At 54.5% G+C, this 20350-nt stretch overlaps 9 protein-coding genes across 9 annotated transcripts; 2 read left to right on the top strand and 7 right to left on the bottom strand.

Moving 5' to 3' along the window:
• Positions 1-543: 543 nt before the first annotated feature.
• On the top strand, positions 544-867 carry G647_08610 (uncharacterized protein; the record flags this gene model as incomplete). The annotated part of the gene is made up of 1 exon (XM_008732919.1): positions 544-867. One exon carries the CDS (start codon positions 544-546, stop codon positions 865-867), a length of 324 nt encoding a protein of 107 aa, XP_008731141.1.
• Positions 868-1220: 353 nt separating this feature from the next.
• On the bottom strand, positions 1221-2702 carry G647_08609 (uncharacterized protein; the record flags this gene model as incomplete). The annotated part of the gene is made up of 1 exon (XM_008732918.1): positions 1221-2702. The coding sequence occupies one exon, from the start codon at positions 2700-2702 to the stop codon at positions 1221-1223; it is 1482 nt and encodes a 493-aa protein (XP_008731140.1).
• An 845-nt stretch (positions 2703-3547) lies between these two features.
• Positions 3548-5356, bottom strand: G647_08608 (uncharacterized protein; the record flags this gene model as incomplete). The annotated part of the gene is made up of 2 exons (XM_008732917.1): positions 3548-4200; positions 4282-5356. 2 exons carry the CDS (start codon positions 5354-5356, stop codon positions 3548-3550), a joined length of 1728 nt encoding a protein of 575 aa, XP_008731139.1.
• A 1822-nt stretch (positions 5357-7178) lies between these two features.
• On the bottom strand, positions 7179-7494 carry G647_08607 (plasma membrane proteolipid 3; the record flags this gene model as incomplete). Its single annotated transcript, XM_008732916.1, has 2 exons — positions 7179-7401; positions 7478-7494. The coding sequence occupies 2 exons, from the start codon at positions 7492-7494 to the stop codon at positions 7179-7181; spliced, it is 240 nt and encodes a 79-aa protein (XP_008731138.1).
• Positions 7495-8927: 1433 nt separating this feature from the next.
• On the top strand, positions 8928-9569 carry G647_08606 (uncharacterized protein; the record flags this gene model as incomplete). Its single annotated transcript, XM_008732915.1, has 1 exon — positions 8928-9569. The coding sequence occupies one exon, from the start codon at positions 8928-8930 to the stop codon at positions 9567-9569; it is 642 nt and encodes a 213-aa protein (XP_008731137.1).
• A 1827-nt stretch (positions 9570-11396) lies between these two features.
• Positions 11397-12067, bottom strand: G647_08605 (uncharacterized protein; the record flags this gene model as incomplete). Its single annotated transcript, XM_008732914.1, has 2 exons — positions 11397-11911; positions 11968-12067. The coding sequence occupies 2 exons, from the start codon at positions 12065-12067 to the stop codon at positions 11397-11399; spliced, it is 615 nt and encodes a 204-aa protein (XP_008731136.1).
• Positions 12068-13991: 1924 nt separating this feature from the next.
• G647_08604 (tubulin gamma chain) lies at positions 13992-15359 on the bottom strand (the record flags this gene model as incomplete). Its single annotated transcript, XM_008732913.1, has 1 exon — positions 13992-15359. One exon carries the CDS (start codon positions 15357-15359, stop codon positions 13992-13994), a length of 1368 nt encoding a protein of 455 aa, XP_008731135.1.
• A 422-nt stretch (positions 15360-15781) lies between these two features.
• G647_08603 (uncharacterized protein) lies at positions 15782-16769 on the bottom strand (the record flags this gene model as incomplete). Its single annotated transcript, XM_008732912.1, has 2 exons — positions 15782-16552; positions 16599-16769. The coding sequence occupies 2 exons, from the start codon at positions 16767-16769 to the stop codon at positions 15782-15784; spliced, it is 942 nt and encodes a 313-aa protein (XP_008731134.1).
• A 1508-nt stretch (positions 16770-18277) lies between these two features.
• On the bottom strand, positions 18278-19713 carry G647_08602 (S-(hydroxymethyl)glutathione dehydrogenase; the record flags this gene model as incomplete). Its single annotated transcript, XM_008732911.1, has 6 exons — positions 18278-18478; positions 18559-19216; positions 19263-19404; positions 19449-19563; positions 19616-19630; positions 19690-19713. 6 exons carry the CDS (start codon positions 19711-19713, stop codon positions 18278-18280), a joined length of 1155 nt encoding a protein of 384 aa, XP_008731133.1.
• Between the last annotated feature and the right edge of the window lie 637 nt (positions 19714-20350).

Here is a 20350-nt window from a genome sequence, read left to right as displayed (position 1 = left end):
GAGGAGTGCTTGTCAACAAGCCGGGGGAATTGGAATGTGTCTAGCTCTGTGGCATATCACTGCGAAGATGCGGCGCAACAATGGAGCGAGGAAGCATAGATCTCTAAGAGGATGGGATGCGACGGGGGTAAAGATGCGACGGCTGACTTGAGGTAGGACGAGTAGAGTGGTGATGCGAGAAATGCGAGGTGCAGGTTGGAATATGTGGGCGAAGGGCCGTGAATGAAACAGGGATGCACGACGTCGGTTGGTGTTGACACGCCGTTGCCCAGCAACCAGCACATCGCCTCCCACTACCCTTCGACCAACGCCCTGGACAACGCCACCAGCACCGAGCGTCCCATCACTATCCCCATCACCATCGCCGTCACCGACACCACACTTTTCTTGTCCCAAACAGCCCCCAATCCCGCATCCTGGTCCCTCGAGCCGCGCCCTCAAATGCACCGCTATCATGGTCGATCCGGCTAATCAGTCCGAGTTCCGATGCTCACTGTGCGTTCAGGCTCTCACATACCCTTGACCTCCATCTCGTCGCTGATCATGCCTGCCAGAGTGATCGATGTCCCGCTTCTCAGCAATCGCCTTGCCTCCACCGCCCTGCGCGCATTACAGGTTGACGCGGAGCTGTCTCCTTTGGTGCGGCGAAAATTCACCGTGGTTGCAGCGGACGAGGTCAACGGCGATGTTGGCGAGGAGCAGAAGAATGGCGCGGAGGGTTCTCACAGGACGATCCTTCGCACCGAGTACAGTGCCACCACCAACCGCATGCTTCGAGTCGCCGTCAATGGCTTCATGGAATCGCTCGGGGTCGTCCTTCAGGTGATGCAGGAATTAGATGTGGATGTGCTTGAGTCAAGACCATGACCAGCACCAGCTGCCGCCCGAAAATGCAGACCAACTTAGGAGTGCAATGAATCGGCCACGGTCAATGATGGTGGTACAAGTGATCAAATGTTTCAACATCTCTACGGTGGCGGCATAGCTTGCCTCTTAGCAGGCCGACTTCCACGCCATACTTTCGGTTTCGGAGTCATGCTTGGCTTGGAGGCGGCTGATTGCCATTTGGACCAGCCCCGTTCGTAAGTTGCCCACTTCGCTGGTTCACCAATTACTCAGCTTGCTCTAGTTGCACTGTCCCCGGGTCGAGTATTATCTAGGGCTCCAAACATCTCCTTGGCGGTAGACTGTGGCTCGCGTCCATCATCTAAACCCTGTTCCTACCCCCCAGCGTCCAGATCAAGATCGGGATAGTGCTGCCTCTCGCCACCAAGGATAAAGCGTGTATTTGGCACATCAAGACGTGTCTCCGTACGCTTGATCGGCGCAAGATGTGAGAGAGGGGCACGACTGATGCTGGTCAGAGCCGCACCGCCGTAGGAGATCATTCCGAAATGATGAGGCACAAATCGAACCCCTGTACCGTTGCTGTCGTTGTCCATCGCCACATAATCTCGCGTGTCAGGGTCTGCGCCGGTACCAAGCACCACTGTGGAGGTTTGGGTCTCCGACAGCGCCGGTGAATAGTTCTGAGCTTGAGGATCTGAACGGGCTGGGCTCGGAGAGTGCACCAGGAACTCCACCGTGCTCGATGGAGGTATTATACCACGCGATCCGAGTGCTTCCGCGACGCTTTGATCATCGTCAAGGTCGGGAAATCCCGCTGTCGACTGAGAATCTCGGCCTTCGAAATTCACCGCAGCTTCCAGAGAAAGGAGGCCTTGCCGCTTTCCCCAGCCTCCTCCACCGCCTGATACTTTGAACAGCTTTGCTCCTCGCCACAAGGCCTCCAGGACGCTTAGGGGACGGTATGGCTGGCCATCTCTGCTGCCTTTGGTGGGTATCGTCATGCTTTGCGGGCGTATAAGAGCATAGACAAGCAGTGGTCCCTGCGCAGTACTCGTAGGATTGCGTTCGATGAATGCCTGGACAGCCTTTTCTAGCTCTCGTGAGGCAGGGACGGCTTCAGTGCCGACTTCGATCTGGGCCAGGACGTTGCCCATGGATCCGATCACCTTTCTAGGTTCGGTCAACTGTTGGAGCGGACTAGATCCTCCTTTCACGATCTCATCGGAGTGACAGCCCAGGTCTACATGGTACGAGGAAAGTGGTTTTCGACCAAGATAGTTGACGGTCACCTCATCGGTTTCGCCGAACTTGATCCCCCAGCCGTCCTCGAATAACGTACTTCGTTGGCCATTGACAAAAATTGTGTTGGCGACTGGTAAGCTTACGTGCCGCGAGGTAATCGTGCCTTGATTGTCGCCAGCGTCGAGATCGCTGGGGCTAAACGCAGTGGCGAATTCCAGGATTGTGGCGGCCTCTCCGTCTTCACCGCCGTGCGCCATCGGGGAGGCATAGCGAGACCGCGAGCGTCCATCGTCGGAACTTAGAAAAACTGCAAGCCCTTCGGTCCCAGTGAGACCAGGCGAGGGTTCGTCTTTCCTTGCGAGAACGGGGGCAGGTACAGGCAATGCGTCGATAACACCGTAAACGCACTTGACAACCATTTCTGGTTCTTGTGCAGAAGATGACCGGCGTCCATGATATAGCGCCGGGAGGAGATCCTTAGGGAAATCCCCAGGCTCAAGTAGAGAAGCCAGAGACGGCGTCGTCAATACGACTATCGTCCTCACCACTTCCCTTTTCTTGCGATAGTCTGCAACAACAGCTAGCAGTTGTTCTAGATTCTGAGGCTGCATTAGAGCTTGTAGGCGCAAGTCGACAGAGGGACTCGAGAGTGGGTGGGGTGTATCTTCTAGAGAGACATTACACTCACCACGAGGGCCGGGTTCTTCGTCAACCAGGTGAATCCTTCTCGAATGTCTCCGCTCCTCTCATCATCGCGGGTGAATCTGTCGCCAGAACCCCGAGATCGTTGAAAGGTCGATTTCTCGCCGTCCACGGAAGTACTTAGATTGGATGATGCTCTAGTCGATTGAACGTTTCGAAGCTTTGCATCGTGCGGTAAATCGAGTCTTTTTCCTTCGACCGGAGTTTGCGCACTCTGCCCAATCCGTCTAGATAAATGCCGTCTCAATTCGCGTGTCTCGTGACGATGGATGTTCATCAACGTTCTCCATTGGCGACAAGGTAAGACTCCCTTTTGCATAGCTTAGGTTCGAGCGACGCGCCAGGCTCCGGAGTAGAGGTGAGTTATGATACAAGGCGCGCGTACCAAGAATCAGTCATAAAAAAGCCAAACGCCTTGTTACACAGTTCGAGACCTCTTGAATGGATCTGAAGATGGCGCGCGAAGGTCAAGGCGACGGGGGAGTGGTTGTCTTGGCTATGAAAAGACCCCTGAACCCTGTCTGACTGGGATTGGCAGGGGGGACATACGGAGTAGGTAAATCAGGAACAAGCAAGATTAAATGTCTGTATCTGCATTCTACATTCTTTCTTCGTAAAGCCATGTAATCTGAGCCGCTGCCGGGCTTTCCACGTTACAATACACTGTATAGGTATCTGAGATGCAAAATGACCTCCATCTGATGCAAAATAGGAATACACAGCTGAAAAGAAACTGGCTGACAAAAAGGACTCCTCAGATCTCAACGGTCAGGTACAAATCCCCAGTGCTTGATTTACTCGGTGTCAATCGAGCTTTGGTGGACGGCGACCGCTGCGGTAATGTGACATCCACGGTCTTTGTCTCCGGGGAGGACTCCCCATGCAGAAATGTGAGCGTCTTTGGAGGTAAAATGCCTTTGTTCCCACTAGAGGGATTGTTTCTCAGTTGAGATAGGCTTGACATTCGAGTCTTCGATGTGGGTGGAATCGGAAATTCGATGGTCGAGTCGGAATAATATCCGTCCGAGGAAGTTGTATCTGTTTGCATGAAGCTGGCTTCGGCTCGGACAAGCTCGTCCCTCCTTGGTCGCACGGCTGGCATGGTTCTCGGGGCAGGCACTGGAGGTGACGCCAAACCAGGGCTTGCGCGAGGTTGTGCAGGCCTCTCTGCTTGCCTCGATACGGCCGCCGAGCGCGGTATTTGGGGGTATCTTAGAGCCTTGATCGGGCTCCCCCGGTCCGCAGCGACTTGTTGCGGAAACGTCGAGTTGATAGCTGTTGGCGGGTTGGCTCGCAGCCCAAGCTGTTTGTTCATCTCTTCCGGTGTCGTGTCTTCTTCTATCTCGGTATATACGGAGCTGACAGAGCTCTGTCTCTGCATTGCTGCGATCTCCCTTCTTCCGGACACTGCCTTCTGCGTCGTTGGGGGCACCGGAGGTGGACGGGGAGCACTACGCGGCTTCGTAAGAGGCTCAGCCGGCAGACCACTGGGTGCTCGAAGGGGCAGTCTTTGTGGAGGATTCTTCCGCAAGACATTTCTGTTCGCGTACGTTGATGATGAAGGCAACTTGCGTTCTGCTACAGGGAGCGATCCTTGTGTTGCCATAGGCGAAAGAACGCTGCGTGGTGGTGATGCGAAATCGATGTTTCCGTTGTCATACGTGGGTGTCAGGGGGATTCGTGCGTGTGATGCATTTCGGGGAGAGCTTTCAGGCACCGCTGGCAGTTTTAAATTCGGTGGAGCTCCTCGTGGCCTTTTCGCCAGTGGCGGCTTCTCTAGGATAAATGGCTGGTTGTCAATGAGAATCCGCTCGGGCTCTTGCGCTCTCATTTGTGGTTCCTCATCAAACTCGGTGGTGTCACTAACAGGCCGTTGTGTATATCTCCTGCGATCCCTTGTAGCCTCAAGATCAAGCGGCGCAGGTCGCAGTGCTGCAACAGGCGCGGTGGGTAGTAGGAGAGAGAAACTCTGCTCGGACGATGCGCTCACAGGAGAGTGTTCGCCAGGTATCTCCGGCGAAACTGCGACGCCGATGTCTTCTGGTCGAATGCTCTTTCGCCAGAAGCTCCTCCTCTTCTCTTCCATTGGCTGCTGGGCACCGTAGAAGCGACCGTTCGCGTGAGGCACTGTCAGCGAGGAGCCAATGTTGTCGAATGTCGGTGTAGCCTTTTTGGGTGGACTTTGATAATCCGGAGGAGGAGTCTGCTCTATCACCCTTGAGCGCCTCTGACTTCGACGGCGTTGACGGCGCCGTCGGCGCATCCATAATGCAAGCAAGAACAACCCCAGAACGACCATCACGGTGGCGGCACCGCCGACGGCTATCCCGGCTATTTGAGGGGTTGTGAGACCTCCACTAGGGGGTGCTGTATTAGACATGGCACTGGCACCGGATGTTGCTGAAGGCTCGGGAGACATGCTGGAAGCAGAAGGAGCAGCTGCAGACGTCGATGTCGCCGATGATGTCGCTATAATCCAGGTTGGGCTATCCGTGGCCATCACAATCATACTAACTTCCTCTGTCGATGTGGGATTGCTGATTGTAGCAGGGAAGTTGTCCATGGTGGAAGCTGTCGAGGTGGCACTCCCGATTATCGTAGCTGTGATGGTTCGAGCCGTCCTCGGTTGTGCATTTGCTATACCATCACAGATTTTGTATACGTCCACGTCCAGCTGATCCTGTCCACTACACGACGCGACAACGCACTGTATGGACCCTTCTCCGATGGTGAGCCCAGCAATATTCGGCTGTATGCACAGGTAGCTGAGATCTGAGGTGTTGGCGCAGGTGGCCCCTGGGTAGTTGACCCCGGCGAAGGACGCAATGCAACTGACTGCGCAATTGGGGACTGTCGAGAGGATGGATTGAGGGAGGCAGGTATTTGTTGAGGCTTGTCGGGCACGTAGCTCGAGTGCATCGTGTAAAGTCGACGCCGGACCCGGAGAGGTCCATGTAGGGTACCGCATGTCGAGTGGCCGGCCTTTGTCATCGTTGATGGCTCATGCCTTTGGAGGTCCGTTTGCGGAAATGTTTCTGTGAACGGTCACGGCACGACTGGCTTGCAGGTAAACATTGATCAACAATCAGAAAGTGATCTTCCACAGCGGACGACACGGGGAGATTTGCTGCAGATATGCGCCGCGAAGGCAGTCTGGGGTCATCATCCTTGGGTTTACACTTTGGCCCTTGCCCTACCCCTCGAGCAGGGTGGACGTAGAATTTTTGTCCCTGAGCAGGACATTCGCGCAACGATATGACGATGGCGGCTTCCATGCTGAACGGCGATAGGTTGTATAGCCTGAAACCCAGGAAGCATCATGGTGGGCATGGTCGAATGTGAAGCATTGGATGAAGCGTAGTCGCTGAGCCAGCGGTTAGGGATTGTCCTAGCCGAACGCCAGGAGCCGTCACGTGAGCAGGTCTTAGCTATCCTTGCCTTGGTCCCGCCCGGAATGGGCAATGGCCGTAGGGCTCGGACCTGACCAGGCGGTTACGGGAAGCCTGGGCGCGAACGGGCGCTTCCTCGCTGATTGATGATGAGCAGGACGGCGCCTTGGATATTCGTCACCGACGGCAACCTCCTTTCTTGCCCGATGTAATTGAGTTGTCTTTGATGTGGGAGCCCATTGCCTGGACTCCGTTTCCTTCTACGCTGGGCGCGGATGTTCTGGCGGCCTACTTCGACATCTGTCATCATCCCCCGGGAACCGGCGATTTTTGTCATCCTGCTACAGGACAACATTGGCAACGTCTTATCACCTAGGACATTAAGATTGCCAATGACTCGATCTAGCCCCAGATGACGCACCCTGGGATTGAAAGAAACTCGGAAAGCCAGGATTCCCAGCCTTAAACAAATGCGAAGGCTGGAATCGAGGTTTCCGGATCTCCCAGCTCCGACGAACCGTTCGGTTTCACCATCACCCACGAGGCTTCAGACTAGGCAAGCCGAGCTCCGACACATAGGAAGACAAAGTATAAACAAAAGAAACAGATGAGTGGGAGGTCAAGGGTGGTCTCATTATGCTGAATTAAGCTGTTTACATCCAGACCACGTGCAGCATTCATGTCCTTGTTGCGCCGAAGTAGGACGGAAATGCTCCCATCCGTCCAGCAAACGAGTTGTACAATAGCCCATGTCGCACCACCCTATCCAGATTGCGTTGCCCGTCTGTTGCCAAGCAAATCTTGCGCTTGTCAATCGCGGAAGCCGATCCGGTGCTCGATCTGTTGTGGCGGGCAAGTCGTGGAAGTTTTACGTGCATCATGCTCTGAGAATCACAAGCAATGGGGGGATATCAAGATTTCGACAAGGTTGGGTCGATCCTTGCCAGGAACTAGCGGATCGCGGCGGGCGTTGAGAGGTAATGGGGTGCTCATCGCTTAGTACTTCAGGATAATGTAGCTGTTCGATGTGTTAGCAAGCACTCGGCGCGTACCGGTGAGATTGGCATGGTGTGCCTGAACGTACAGTGCGTGGATGATACCGGGAATGTAACCCAGGATTGTAAGCAGGATGTTGATGAAGAAATCGGCATTGCAGCCTCTCTCAAGGAAGACACCGAGAGGAGGGAGGACAATGGCAAGAATGATCTTGCAGATGTCGCTGGAAAGCGCTGTGTCAGCTCAGCTCTGCGGGCGCACTGCGCGGAAGGGCACGGAAGGTGCCAGCAACAACTTACGATGCAGTGAACGGCATGGTGATGGTATTGCGGTAGTCTTGGGATTAGAGAATTGACTCGTGAATCAACAAACACAGTTGCGAGGGTTTCTAGCTTGAAGCGATAGTCGACGGGAAACAGGATGTGGTGAGAAGAAACAGAAGGCAGGAAGATTGCGCGCCGGGAGATACAGCGGGCCTATTTAGATGAGGCCTGTCACCTGGAGGATGGCTGGGGCCGGAAGCCGTCACCCACTGGTCAACCCGAGTCTCTCGTCCAGATTACGAACATGCTGCCTGCATCTTGGCCACTAATTCCGTCTAACCTGGCCCTTCTGGGCACGGTCCAAGGAATGAAGGACGTGATCGAGCCACATGACGTGTGTTTCGGCGTGCTTCGTCAGGTGTCTTTCCACCACAGCCCTCAGGGCGTCTGCCAGTCATGTTTGGGGCACGCCACAGCTGGTTCCCAGAGTGACGCAATGTGACGAATCAAGACATCATCCGGGAAATTAAGCATTCTGCCTCGTCATCGGCACCGCCACAGATTGTGGCTTGCCGCTCTGCGATCGCCGGTCGGCATGTGCGCGTAAATTACTCCGGACGAGTACTTGTTGGTCAAGTCCACCCGCCTTGTCCTCCGCGATATCCGTGCTCGCCGTCCTGCTTTTCCACACTACTGTGCACTTCAAGCCTTTTTTGACGTGGGATGATGAGGCTTACGCAGGAATTCTGCAGGACATAGGAAATGCAGCTCCAGCAACGACTCACGAGACTCCCTCGACCGTGTTGCTCCGTACTTGTCATACGGAGTCTCGCTCCCATAAGATGTGTTTAAAGGCTGGTAGCCAGCCGCTTCTGATTGCTACCAGACATATCGTGTCATCAGACGAAGTCGTACTCGTACACAGGACCGAGCACTCCTCTGGACGGAGTATGTTCACCCAACAGCGGTATATCGAGACTGTACTCCGTACACAGTGATAAAACGTCCAATAGCTGATTCCCTATGTGACGCCAGAACTGATCGCGTGTTCGGGACGCTCGGCTGGCTAACCAGGTTGACCATCTCATGTTCAGTATAGCGACAGGCCAACATGTGCGGATTACCATACTCTTCACATCCTAATTATGTGCTGAAATCGCTCAGCAATCCATCGAAGAAACTCACTCAGCAGGGACCAATCTTCTCCGATATATCGCGGCACTACTGTAACAACGGTTTAGCCGGGCGCCCGGAAGCGAGCCAACTGTGTCTCTCGTGCTCTCGCATGGTTCGATCTTTCGTGGTTCCTAATCCTCCTCCCCAACCAAAAGCGAGTGTGTCGCGCTCTGCGTCGTTCTTCCGATACGAGCTGAAGCAGGAAACTTGGGGCGATAATAATGTGTCCCACCTCGTCACGCAAGTCTGCTCTTCTCCTGTATGATTGACTGACATCTGTCCCTTTCGTGCACAGTAAGCCGCAGGAGCCATGGCTCCTACAAGCCCGAGTTCCAGGTCTCACTTCCTACGCGCCTTGTCCTCCTCCTCCATGAAGCCCACAAAGGACAAACCTCGACTGTACGTTGCGCTTTACCCGCGTGGAGACTCGTCAACGACTTTTGCCTTCCGCAACGTCTCCAGCTGTGACTCGTACCACTGGGCTCTCGTAGTTGGGCCTCAAACAGCCGGCCGAACAGACGCGGGGACACGGTACCATGTGGCCCACCTCGACGAGCACTCGGACAAGTATCTCTACGAGGAGCAAGACATCCCCCTGAATGTGGGTGCACAGAAAGGCCTAGTTCGCATCGCAGTCTGCAAAGTCTCGGACGAAGAGCGCCTGCAGACGATCCTGCGGGACATGCCTATCCGCGGAGACGACTCGGCATTCAACTGCCTCACATGGGTGCGCGAAGCATTTCGCAAACTCCACGCCGACGGCAAGGCGGTGAAGACTTATCTCAAGTCGGACGACTGGGACGATGTAGAGAAGTGCGCCAGGAAATACTGCAAGCGGAAAAGAGATGCAGGGAGGTTCCAGGAGGGCAACAACAATGGGGCAGCCCCGGCCTGGGATGTGAACCAGATCAGCACGTTCAACTTTTGGGAGAACCGCGAAACCACGAGTTGAGCGTCTACAATACGTGTCCTCTTTCTGACGCTCTCTTGGTGTCGTAGATCACGCCTGGGGAACGGTGTGCCTCTACCCGGCATGAGGACGTGTCGCCCGGCGCCCGAAAAAGGCAATATCGGACAACGACCAGTGGTCTACTTAATGCAGAAGCACCACCTCCAGTACGATATATGACTTCATATCTGCCGACGGCATGGACAGAATTTGCGTTTTCAGGATTGGTCGAGTCACAGTCCAGGCATCAACTCTGGTATGTACGAGAACAAATGCATGCGGGACATCACCACCCAAGTTACAAGACCTCAATTCAAATTTCTTGCTTGATACAACATGATGTCAGCAAGATGGCAATACAAGTCTGGAGAAGTCACTCCTCTTGTGGCTCAGCTCGTCACGCATCTCGCCCAACATCTACTGCACATGGCAACAGAAGCCAACACCGGATCTGCAGCGATGTGCTGCCAGAGTACATACGGCGCTCGTGACACATATCTACCACCGAGCTCCCTACTATCGCTTCGTCATTGATAGCTGACTAGGTCAAGCAAGAGGAAAGTCGAGGACAATGCGAGCAAGCCAAGCAACCAACGCAACGCGCGTAGGAATGGAAGCACTTTAGGGTGAAAGCAACCCACGCAGGAATAGAGGACCTAAGGATGAACGCAGGCCACGCAGGAATAGAAGGAGTTGAAGTCGCACGCAAGCCACGCAAACCCGCTGAAGAGCTATCAAAAAGGCCCAACCACGGACAGACTGTACCTGAACCATTCTCCACGCGCATACAGGGTACGTCCCTCCAAGATCCAAATACGCAGGATGGTCGAAAAAATAGCAAAGATACCCTATTTAGAAGTCCAGTCAGTGTACCGTAACTAATTAGTGCACCGAAGTGCCGTGCCATAACATGCCATGCCGTGTCTGATATACCTCCATACAGTCCTCCGTAAGTACAATGATATTACCGTATACGTACCTCCATACAGTCGCCTCCGTAAGTACAATGATATTACCGTATACGTACCTCCATACAGTCGCCCTCGTAAGTACAATGATATATATACCTGGGGCCTGGCTACCTGTCTGGCTGCCATGCTCGGCGAGCACAAAGTCTAGGTACATATGTACCTTCGATCACTGTCACGTCCTCGGGGACACTACGTAGGCTGGATGAAGGACACCGTCGATCGTGATAAGGGGACACAGAGCGAAAGAACGATATCAGCGACGACATGATGCTCAGTTGAAGCCTGCCCGGCCCAGCCCAGCTTCTCTACCCTCCTACGCTCCTACGCTCCTACTAACTGTTGCAAAAGTCTCGAGCAGACATGGGACAGCGGAGGGGATGCAGCGAACGACGATGAGGTCTTTCATTCACCGTAGTTCCTTGATCGATTGGGAAATATTGATCTACCTCTACTGGATATTGTAGATGACCCGTCATGAGGAGGCGGAATGCCCATTCTTACCCGTACACAGAAAAGGCCGAAGACAATCCCAGGCTGGATCCTTATGGCCAGCTATGGCACTTTGCGAGGATAGATAGATACCGTTGCCCGTGCTCGTGCTCGTCCCGGAGCCCTGCGAATCCCGTAATTGATGCCCATCCCAGAGAGTCCGTTGCCCAGATACGAATCCCAGCGTACCGCCCACGGAGAGACCGGGCCGTCACCCAAACGCCGCGCAGTGATAATTAGTGACTGCGCCTAGTGAAGTGTAAAGACGACACATAAAAAAAAAATCAGAATGGTGACCCGTGGAGCCCTCTCCTCTTGCCCAAATCCATATCGATGCGTCGAGGGGCATTCTGGATGGATTGGCTGCCACCTATAGGCCGCGGAGCATGACAGTTCGCTCTCCCTCCAATTTGGCGGTATTCCTGTCTTTGTCCGCCTTTCGAGCGTCCGCCAGGCCTTCGCAGTTATGGGACTCCAACATGCGGTGCTTCCCGCAGAAGCGTTTCTGACAGAACCCGCAATCTCCGACAATGGGCTGGGCCGCTGTTTTGCACCCGTCCTTGGAACAGCGAGGCTTGTTCGACTTCTTCTTGGGGGTCGAAGCGCCAGACGAGGGAACAGGTGTGGAGGAGGAGGACGTCGGGGGTTGGATTGCCGTCATGTCTGATTGTGGTTGTGAAGGATCTGTTGCTGTGGGACTTCGCGACGGCGACGACAGTTTCAAGGTCGATGATTCTTCAAGCTTGAGCTCGCCGACAGTGGTGGATGGCTCTAAAGGCTTGCCGTCGAGCATGAGTTGGACGTCGGCTGGTAAGCTCGTTGATGCGGATAGGAACTCGAGGACGTTCGAGACGGTGTGAACAGGTCGGACGTTCAGTTTGATCGCTGTGAGGCATTTGTCAGGACACTGCCTCGCGCGACTTCTAGAAGACACTGCTTACTCTTGCCACCACTGATCTGCACCTGGATAGCCATGTTGTCGGCAGGAAGCTCCTTGCTGGATGTGTTGGAGGCGGCAGAGCCTGATCTTGAGCGATTCATGTTGACTGTGAGGTGGGTGTAGAGGAGACAGGATTCAGATGGGAAGCGATGTCGAGATCAGAGCGAAGTCAAGTAAAGAACTCTGTTCGCGGGTGACAACAGTCGGATGCAACAGAACAGGCTCGTGACTGATGACGAATTCGGATGGAGAAGAGCGGATCGTCGGGCGACTAATGAGAGTGTCGGTGCTAGTCCGAGTGATAGCGTGACCAGTTGCTAGGTTGAGGCACCGAACGAAGTCGAACTCGTGGAGTGAGATGTGTAGGCAGCTGTAGGAGTGGTAGATGAGGATGGAGGAAGTGAAGATTGTGAGAAGGGCAGAGCCGTGTAATGTATTGCCTGGCAGCGGATGGTACTCGGTCGTAGCGAGGACCTAGTCAGATGGGCCGAACCAAGGATGGCGACAAACGATGAGGCAACAGGTGGCTATTTATGTGGATTAGTGTCAGGGTGGCTGCTTTGGAGGCGATGAGGAAACCCTGGATCCGGCGATGTGGATATCACGTTTGGCGTGGATGGTGGATGGTGGATGGAGGATGGCGGATCCAAGGGATCGGATACTTCAGGACGGGGCCAGCACATGGACAAGAACCAAAAGCAGCAGCTTCGTACGAGCTATTAAGTTTGTAACGGAGAGAACAAGGAGTTACGCGGCAATGCTGCCCAGTCAATGGAATGCCCTGCAAAGGCGAGCAGCACAAGTCGCCGAGTTGCGAGGCTTGTCGGAGATGAACCGATTCTCGGTCTGAGCTGATGGTCGAGCCGGAAATCGATGTGATAGGATGGAACGCATGGTCAATTATTAAAGAGACCGAGCTGAATGGTCTTGTTGCTGATCATCAACTCACAAACAGTGGCAAGCGCGGCAGAGTTTGGGTTCATCTGCTTCTTCCAAAGTCGTCTCTATTCGATACCATGCGCTCACCACTAAGTCACCTCGAGCTGGCTCTTCCGTCGGAGCCGTGCTACGTCTCCGCTGACCACTGCCAGCCGTGCCTGAAGGTCCAGATCACGGGTCGGCGCTTGGGACCCTCAGATGCCTGTGCGTGGCCCAAAGCAACATACTAATAATGCTGACCGCAGTGGCCGGGCGCTTGAGAGGTTGCCCTGCTACGGGAAAAGAGCAAATCGCAAACGGCCTCTCCATAACGTCCACCAGAAACAGCTCCAAAGGCCGGCCGACGAGCCAAGAAAATTGGGACAATTGCATTGTTGTCACCTGTAGCTTGCAGCAATGACAGCCCACATGATTGTTGGCCTCACCTCCTGCGCGGTTTTCGTTGGGCGGTGTCTTTGTTAATAGGGCTGGTTGGCTTCCTGGCACCGAATGCGGCATCAAGCATGAATTTGTTTGCTCTCGTTCAGTTGCCGACTGCCTAGAGAAAGTGACAAGTCTGTTCCCAAGCATCGTGTCTGCAGCTGTGCTTCTCGTGTCCGATGCCGGTTTGCGGTCGGAATTCGCCCTTATCAGAGCTTGTGATTTCCGACAGTCACATTGCGACCCTTTGTTGGATTCGAGATAACCGTGATAACATATTGCTCATGCGCTCATAGGAGTAAAGGGAAGCATGGGTCGATGTGCATTTGCAGGTGGGACCCCGGCAGCCACTGCTTGCTGCTTCTCACGACGTTTGCTATTTCTTTGTTGGTATTGACGTGGTTGGGAAGAGGTCCTTTTGGGATCCATGACCACATCCATCTCAATGTGACCCTCGTCGCCATCCCACATGTTGGTGTCAAGTGGTCAACACTCGTGGTCACATAAACGCTTGACATACGCCATCATACCATCATCTCTCATGCAGTCATTCAACGTACCAATTCGAGCTTCGTATCCAGACCCTGATGCAGGCCATCTTCGTCACAGTAATTCGAGGTCTGAGCATCGGTGAGTCGTCCATCCGTACGGGACCCCCATGGCCAATTAGGCGCCATCCGCCTTCCTATCTCCAGCATCAGGGTCAAGGTAGTCGTCCTTCTCCGCTGCCTCGTATTCTGCGACCAAGCCCATGACCACCTCTTTCGCCTCGTCGAATTCACCCAGACCTTCTGAGAAGGGTGCTTCCTTCTTGTACTGCTCCAGATATGCATTTCTCTTCCGCATCTTCTCGTATTGCACCACTATTCTCCTAAACAGTGTGGCCACGCTGGTATGGTTGGCAAGCATGAGCCCCGACACGCGGTGTGTGTTCTGGAGGTAGGGAGACTTCTTGGTCAACGCAACTTGGATCGATGCCGGACCCCAGGGGATGAAGTTCGCCATGCGGCGTTCCCGAATGCGGAGGAGAGACTTGTGCACGTCCGTGGGATCGGCCTCGCCCTGAATAATGTTCAGGATCGAGATGTAGCACGACGACTTTGAGGGATTGATCGAGACCATCCGGTTCTTGGGTTGCAAGAGGCGGCGCATCACGTCGAGGACCGTCGTTTTGCGGACCGTCTTTGCTTGGTCCACGTTGTCGCCCGTGAAGGGGGTGTAGGCGGTCATCAGGAAGTGGCATCGTGGCGTGGGTATCAACGAGGCAACGATCCCCACCAGGTCGTTGTGCATGTAGCCCGGGTATCTGAGCGTCGTCGTAGAGGCTGACATGACCGTCGAGACCAGTTGATTCGTCTGTTGGAACGAGGGTTCCTGGACATGCAGTCTCTCGGCTGCGATGCTCGACAGCGCCCCATTGTCGAGAACCACCACGCAGTCAGCGTTCTGGGTTAAGCGCCGCATGGTGAGTAAACTGTTGTAAGGGTTGACCACGACGTCGCCCGTCGCCGTATCCGGAAACACCGAGTACGTCTGTATGATCTTCTTGGGAAACCGGTCGTTCATGCGCTCGAGGAGGTATGACCCGAGGCCCGATCCTGTACCACCGGCTATCGAGTGCAGCAACATGAACCCCTCCAGCGAGTCACTTCCATCCGCCTCTCGATCAATCATGTCAAAGATCTCCTCTTGCACCCTCTTTCCCGCGGCGTATCCCGCAGCCCAGTTGTTCCCTGCGCCCATGCCATGCTCGCCGATGAAGAAATTCTCGGGGTTATAGATGTTCTTGTAAGGACCGCTTTGTATGCCGTTGATCACTCGAGGTTCCAGGTCGATGAGAATCGCGCGCGGGATGTAGCGTGTGTCGTCGGACTGGTAGAAGAAGACATCTTTGCGGTCACCGCCTTCAGTCGCGAAGTCTTCGAGGTTTCCGTCGCGCGAGATGCCGTGCTCCTGACAGAGTTGTTGCCAGAAGCGAGAGCCGATTGCGTTTCCGCACTGGCCGGCCTGGATGGTAATGATCTCGCGAGGCATGGGTGAGGGCGTGGCGAGCTGCTGGTGCAGACGAGGCAGTAGAGGGACGCTGGGATTTCCAGAGTCGAAGGCGCACTTTAAGACGCGTAAAAGTCACGCGTCGAGGGGTGTGTGAAGCTGAAGTGTGGGGGTCGAGCCAAGTCAGTGATACAAACACTCGGTACCGAGTGAACATGTTCTACACACTGCAATGTCACTGGCGATATGGAGTAAATATCTCCTTGAACCATATGAATATCGCCCGTTGACGTCTTTCCGAATCTCCTCCCTCTTCCCAAACTGTCTGTAAACTCAAACACTAGTCTTCCGGGAGACTCAGCCGCGGCGAGATCGTCTAAGAGCGGTCGTTTACTGCGAATGCCGCTTCGAACAGCAGGTGCTGTGTCTATCTAATGCTGGAGATTCGGAGCCATCCCTTTGAGTCACAGCTCCTCTACCGTTTCGGCTGCCTTGGCTCGGATGTTCTTCTTCTGAATATACTGCTCTACCGTCTCGGGAAATTTGCGCCTAAAAGGCCGGGAGAAGACGGCGATTAAGATCCACACGTATATCGTGTAGAACCATTGAAACCAAGTCTGTCTGACTGGCGGTTCCTGCTGGTCGTCCCAACCTTCACATATCCTTCTGAATCTTTGGGGATCATCTGTGACGACTCCGGCCAGCTGATGCTGAATACACCATTTCATGAGGTTGGTGTCGTTGACCGTCCAAGCGTAGAGTGGTCGATTCGCCCTGCGGACATCGCGCATGAACCGGGAGCCGAAGGGACCGAATAGGACTTTTTGAAGCATGCTGAACGATACATTGGGTACCTTCAGGAACTGCCTCGCGTAAACCGTGGAGAAGCCGATGTGCGAGACGGGAAACCCTGGCAGATACTTGGAACATAGCGGAAGATATTTGGCGGCCCAAATTCCCAGAATGACTCTGTTATTCCACCGCCGGGCACCAGGATGAACAGACGCCAGCGTCTTCGCGATCAGCCGCATTACATCATCGGAATTGTTGTCCATCTTGATGTCGAGGAACAGCCAGATATGTTGCAAGTCGGGCTGCGCGACGTATTCAAGCAGGTCTTGAAGCCGTGGCATGGGCACGTGTGGCTCGCGAAGTGTGCGGACGCTGCTTAAAAACTTCCAGTCACACTCGATTATCTTGTCCTTCAAGCCAAAGCACCGTTTTAAATCGGGATCCTGCGAAGATCAGTGATTACGCCGTACACACCTGCTGGGCACTTACATGAGACAGAACCACCACCCCGTCCTTGCTCAGATGGATATCGGTTTCAATGGCATGTGCCCCGACGTCGACAGCGCCGACGAAAGAGTCCATTGTGTTCTCCGGGTGTTCGGCCTTGAAGCCGCGATGGGCGATAGCCTGAGGTAATAATTGCTTGCTGTGCCCGTACATTGTTGCTTGTGCCCAGCTTGCTACTTGGCCATCAGAACGGCAGCTTAGGCTTTCTATCAGGGAGGCGTCTTACGCATAGGGAAGTCCAATTCTGCATTTCCACTCACACGCTGAGAGCCATAATTCAGGTCCCCGTGTCCGATCTGGCTCGGTTCCTTCAGCAGCGGCTCGGAGGCCTCAACATCCGTGCGATGATGCATATTGAATGCGCGCTTCTGAGAGATGGTAGCAGTCCCCCTCAGATGCCTTGACGCCTTAAACACAAAACCAGGTTTCAAGGACGGAACGGCTAGTCAGAGTAGTGGCGACATTGGCTGTGGTTTGTAGAGAACGTGCGGTGGTGAGCGCTCGGCTCTCGAAGCGACTGGAGCGCTGTCAAGCCATGCTGTTGACCATTTTGGAGATGAGGGATGACTCTTTGTGCAAAGAGTCCGATTCTGATATTTCGCAGCACACCGGAGCGCGGCTGCTGAAGTTATCATGCTGGAGCTGGTCCCGGAAAGCGGCATTAAGAGCGTACGGGAAGGGCGAAGTGGGTGTACTGGGTACGCCACCGCAGGCGAGGATTCGAGAGCCCCGAGATCGAGAGCACCAAGGACTGGTGAGAGAGGCTCGATCCTTCAGTTGCAGTCAGGGAAGGCGTGTTTGACAGCCTGCAAGTCCGCTATTTTGGTTGCTCGAAAAAGTCAGCTGCTGCTGGGAGAGGAAGATCGTTCACCAATGGCATTGCCACGTCAGGCCGACACCGCCAGAACTGGGAATGCTCGAGAGGCGAGAGCGCCACTAAAGGCGCCCCTGGAGTGGAAGCTCTCCGGGATGGCCAACTTCCGAGATCTAGGGCACAATAGGAGGCCGACGGGCAGACACGAGACCCATAGAACAGGCCGCACCCTGTCAACCTGCCACGTTGTTCGTGTTTCAACCAGTGTCGGTGGTTTATCCTCGGGCACATTGCGTTGTTCGGTTGCAGGCAGATATCACAGGTGCAATCTAGTGCTGCCTCTGATCCTGGTGTTTTTGTACTTTGATATCAAAGTCTCTGCGAAGCTGAGCCTCGGGAAAGTATAGTCGTTTGAAGGAACTTCTACTCCCACTGAACATTACGATCGCAAGGAAAAACCCAGAAATAGCTGGGCCAGAGCGCGCGCTCTGGAACATTAGACCTGCTACCCCTGATCTGGGCGCAGCCTTGCAGCTTTATTTGAGGCGGAGGAGAGAGCACATCCGGCGGAAGAGCACAAAAGGAGTAAGAATCCATGGTTCGATCATTCAAATTCAGTACTTTTTCTTTGGCCGCCTATTGGTGTCTTGCACATTGAAGTCCTTCCCGTGATGAACGGCACAGGCAATGGCAATTGCAATCGGAGAGCGACACGCCCGCTTGACCATCGTCGAATCACGAGGCCCAGGACACCAAGGACCTGTTTTATTCAGAGGCGGGGGCTGCGTGGAAACAAGTCAGCTCATTGAGATATCAACCGGAGGAAGTTCAGTTACCCCGAGTGTGGTCAGGCCTCCCTCATGTTAACCACACATCGGATGCAATCGCCGGCATGCATATCATGGAAGGCTTCGTTGATTTTGTCCAGTGGCTGACGGTGGGTGATAAACTCATCCACTTTGAGCTTGCCATCCAGGTAGTCTTGGACAAGGCCCGGCAGCTGGGTGCGGCCCTTGACACCTCCAAAAGCGCAACCGCGCCAGACTCTCTGCAAATCACCCGAGGTCAGTATTTGTCTCAATGGAAAATCAAGCCGCCGGCCGAAGGGACAGCCTTGGTAACACTTACGCCAGTGACGAGCTGGAATGGCCTCGTGGAGATTTCGGCGCCAGCTGGGGCGACACCAATGATGATGGACTGACCCCAGCCTTTGTGACAAGCCTCAAGGGCAGATCGCATAACTTGAACGTTGCCCGTGCAGTCAAAGGTATAGTCACAGCCGCCGTCGGTCATCTCGATCAGCTTCTCCTGGATGGTTTGGCCATTCAGCTTGGTGGGGTTGACAAAGTCGGTACCACCAAACTTCTCCGCCCATTCCTTCTTCTTGTCGTTGACGTCGACCACGATGATCTTGCCCGCACCGTTCTTAACGGCACCTTGGATGACGGACAGACCAACACAGCCCGCGCCAAAAACAGCGATATTAGAGCCCTTTTCCACATCGGCAGTGATCACGGCCGCACCGTAGCCGGTGGTGATACCGCACCCCAGCAGGCAGGTCCTGTCCATGGGGGCTTTGTCTGTGATGGCCACAACGGAGATGTCGGCGACGACGGTGTACTGCGAGAAGGTGGAGGTTCCCATGAAGTGAAGAAGGTCTTGGCCCTTGCACTTGAACCTCGACGTCCCATCTGGCATCACACCTCGACCCTGAGTTGCTCGGATCTTGCCACAGAGATTGGTCTTGCCAGATACGCAGAACTTGCATTCTTTGCATTCAGGAGTGCTGTCACGGTCAGTTGCCGGGACCCCGCCACGCAAGGACGACTTACTAGAGCGCGACAACATTGTCCCCAGGCTTCACATTGGTGACACCCTCTCCCACGGATTCGACAATGCCGGCACCCTCGTGGCCCAGGATGATAGGAAAGGCGCCCTCCGGGTCTTTGCCGGACAAGGTGTATGCATCTGTGTCTCGTTTCAGCTTCCGGCTCTTACCCGCCATACGCTCGACATACCAGTGTGGCAGACGCCAGTATAGTAGATCTGGATGCGGACCTCGTGGGCCTTGGGGGGAGCAACCTCGACATCTTCGATAGAAAGGTCTTTGCCGGCCTCCCAGGCGACGGCCGCCTGTCACAAGTCAATCACTGACAGCCATGGGAGGGCCCGCGCGAGAGCATACCTTGCAAGTGATGGTCTAGCAAAATCCGTCGTCAGCACAAATCCCTATTGTCCGAGGCACCTGGCTTGACTCACCTTTCCAGCAGTGTCGGCAGGCATGATTGATGGATAGATGAACAAGGATGGGTGAAGGTACAATGAACAAGGACTCAGGGAGATCAAGTACTTGTAGAGCAACAGGAGGATGAGGAAATATCAACCATCGACCTGCCGGCCCGGGTGGGGTTTTTGTTTTCCATTCCTTTCACGACACGCTGAGAGCAGAGCATGAGCATGAGCCTGAGCCTGAGCCTGAGGTGGGGTTTCGGAGATGCTTGTAGTTATGATGATATGCCAGTCAACCCCCCAAGTGGAGGGGCCATTGGCACGTCAGTCTTCACTGGGTGACTGGTCGCTATCCGGGATCTTTCCCGACTATTTTCGTGCTGCCCGCACGGAGTTTGGTGCCTGTGGGCTGCGGCACCCGCAAACGCCCTCGATAGGCAGTAGTCGGTTCGTTTTGAGCGTGAAGTGAACGGTCAATCAAATCCTCTCCATCACCTCACAATCATATCCCCGAACTTTCGCCCTCGCTGACGCATTGGTCTCGTTAGTCATTTTGCGTCCATGGCCTTTGTGGCACGGAGAAAATTTCCTCAAACAGCTAAACCACTCCGTCCTGCACATCCTCAGGCTCACGCTCATGCTCATGCTCATGCTTATGCTTGTCCTAGACTCATCGGAAAACTCCCCCATC

The sequence above is a fragment of the Cladophialophora carrionii genome (genome assembly GCF_000365165.1).
Source record: "Cladophialophora carrionii CBS 160.54 unplaced genomic scaffold supercont1.7, whole genome shotgun sequence".
In the NCBI taxonomy this organism is placed as follows: Eukaryota; Fungi; Ascomycota; class Eurotiomycetes; order Chaetothyriales; family Herpotrichiellaceae; genus Cladophialophora; species Cladophialophora carrionii.
The sequence above is the reverse complement of the archived record's forward strand: the minus strand, read 5'-3'. Positions and strand labels throughout refer to the sequence as shown.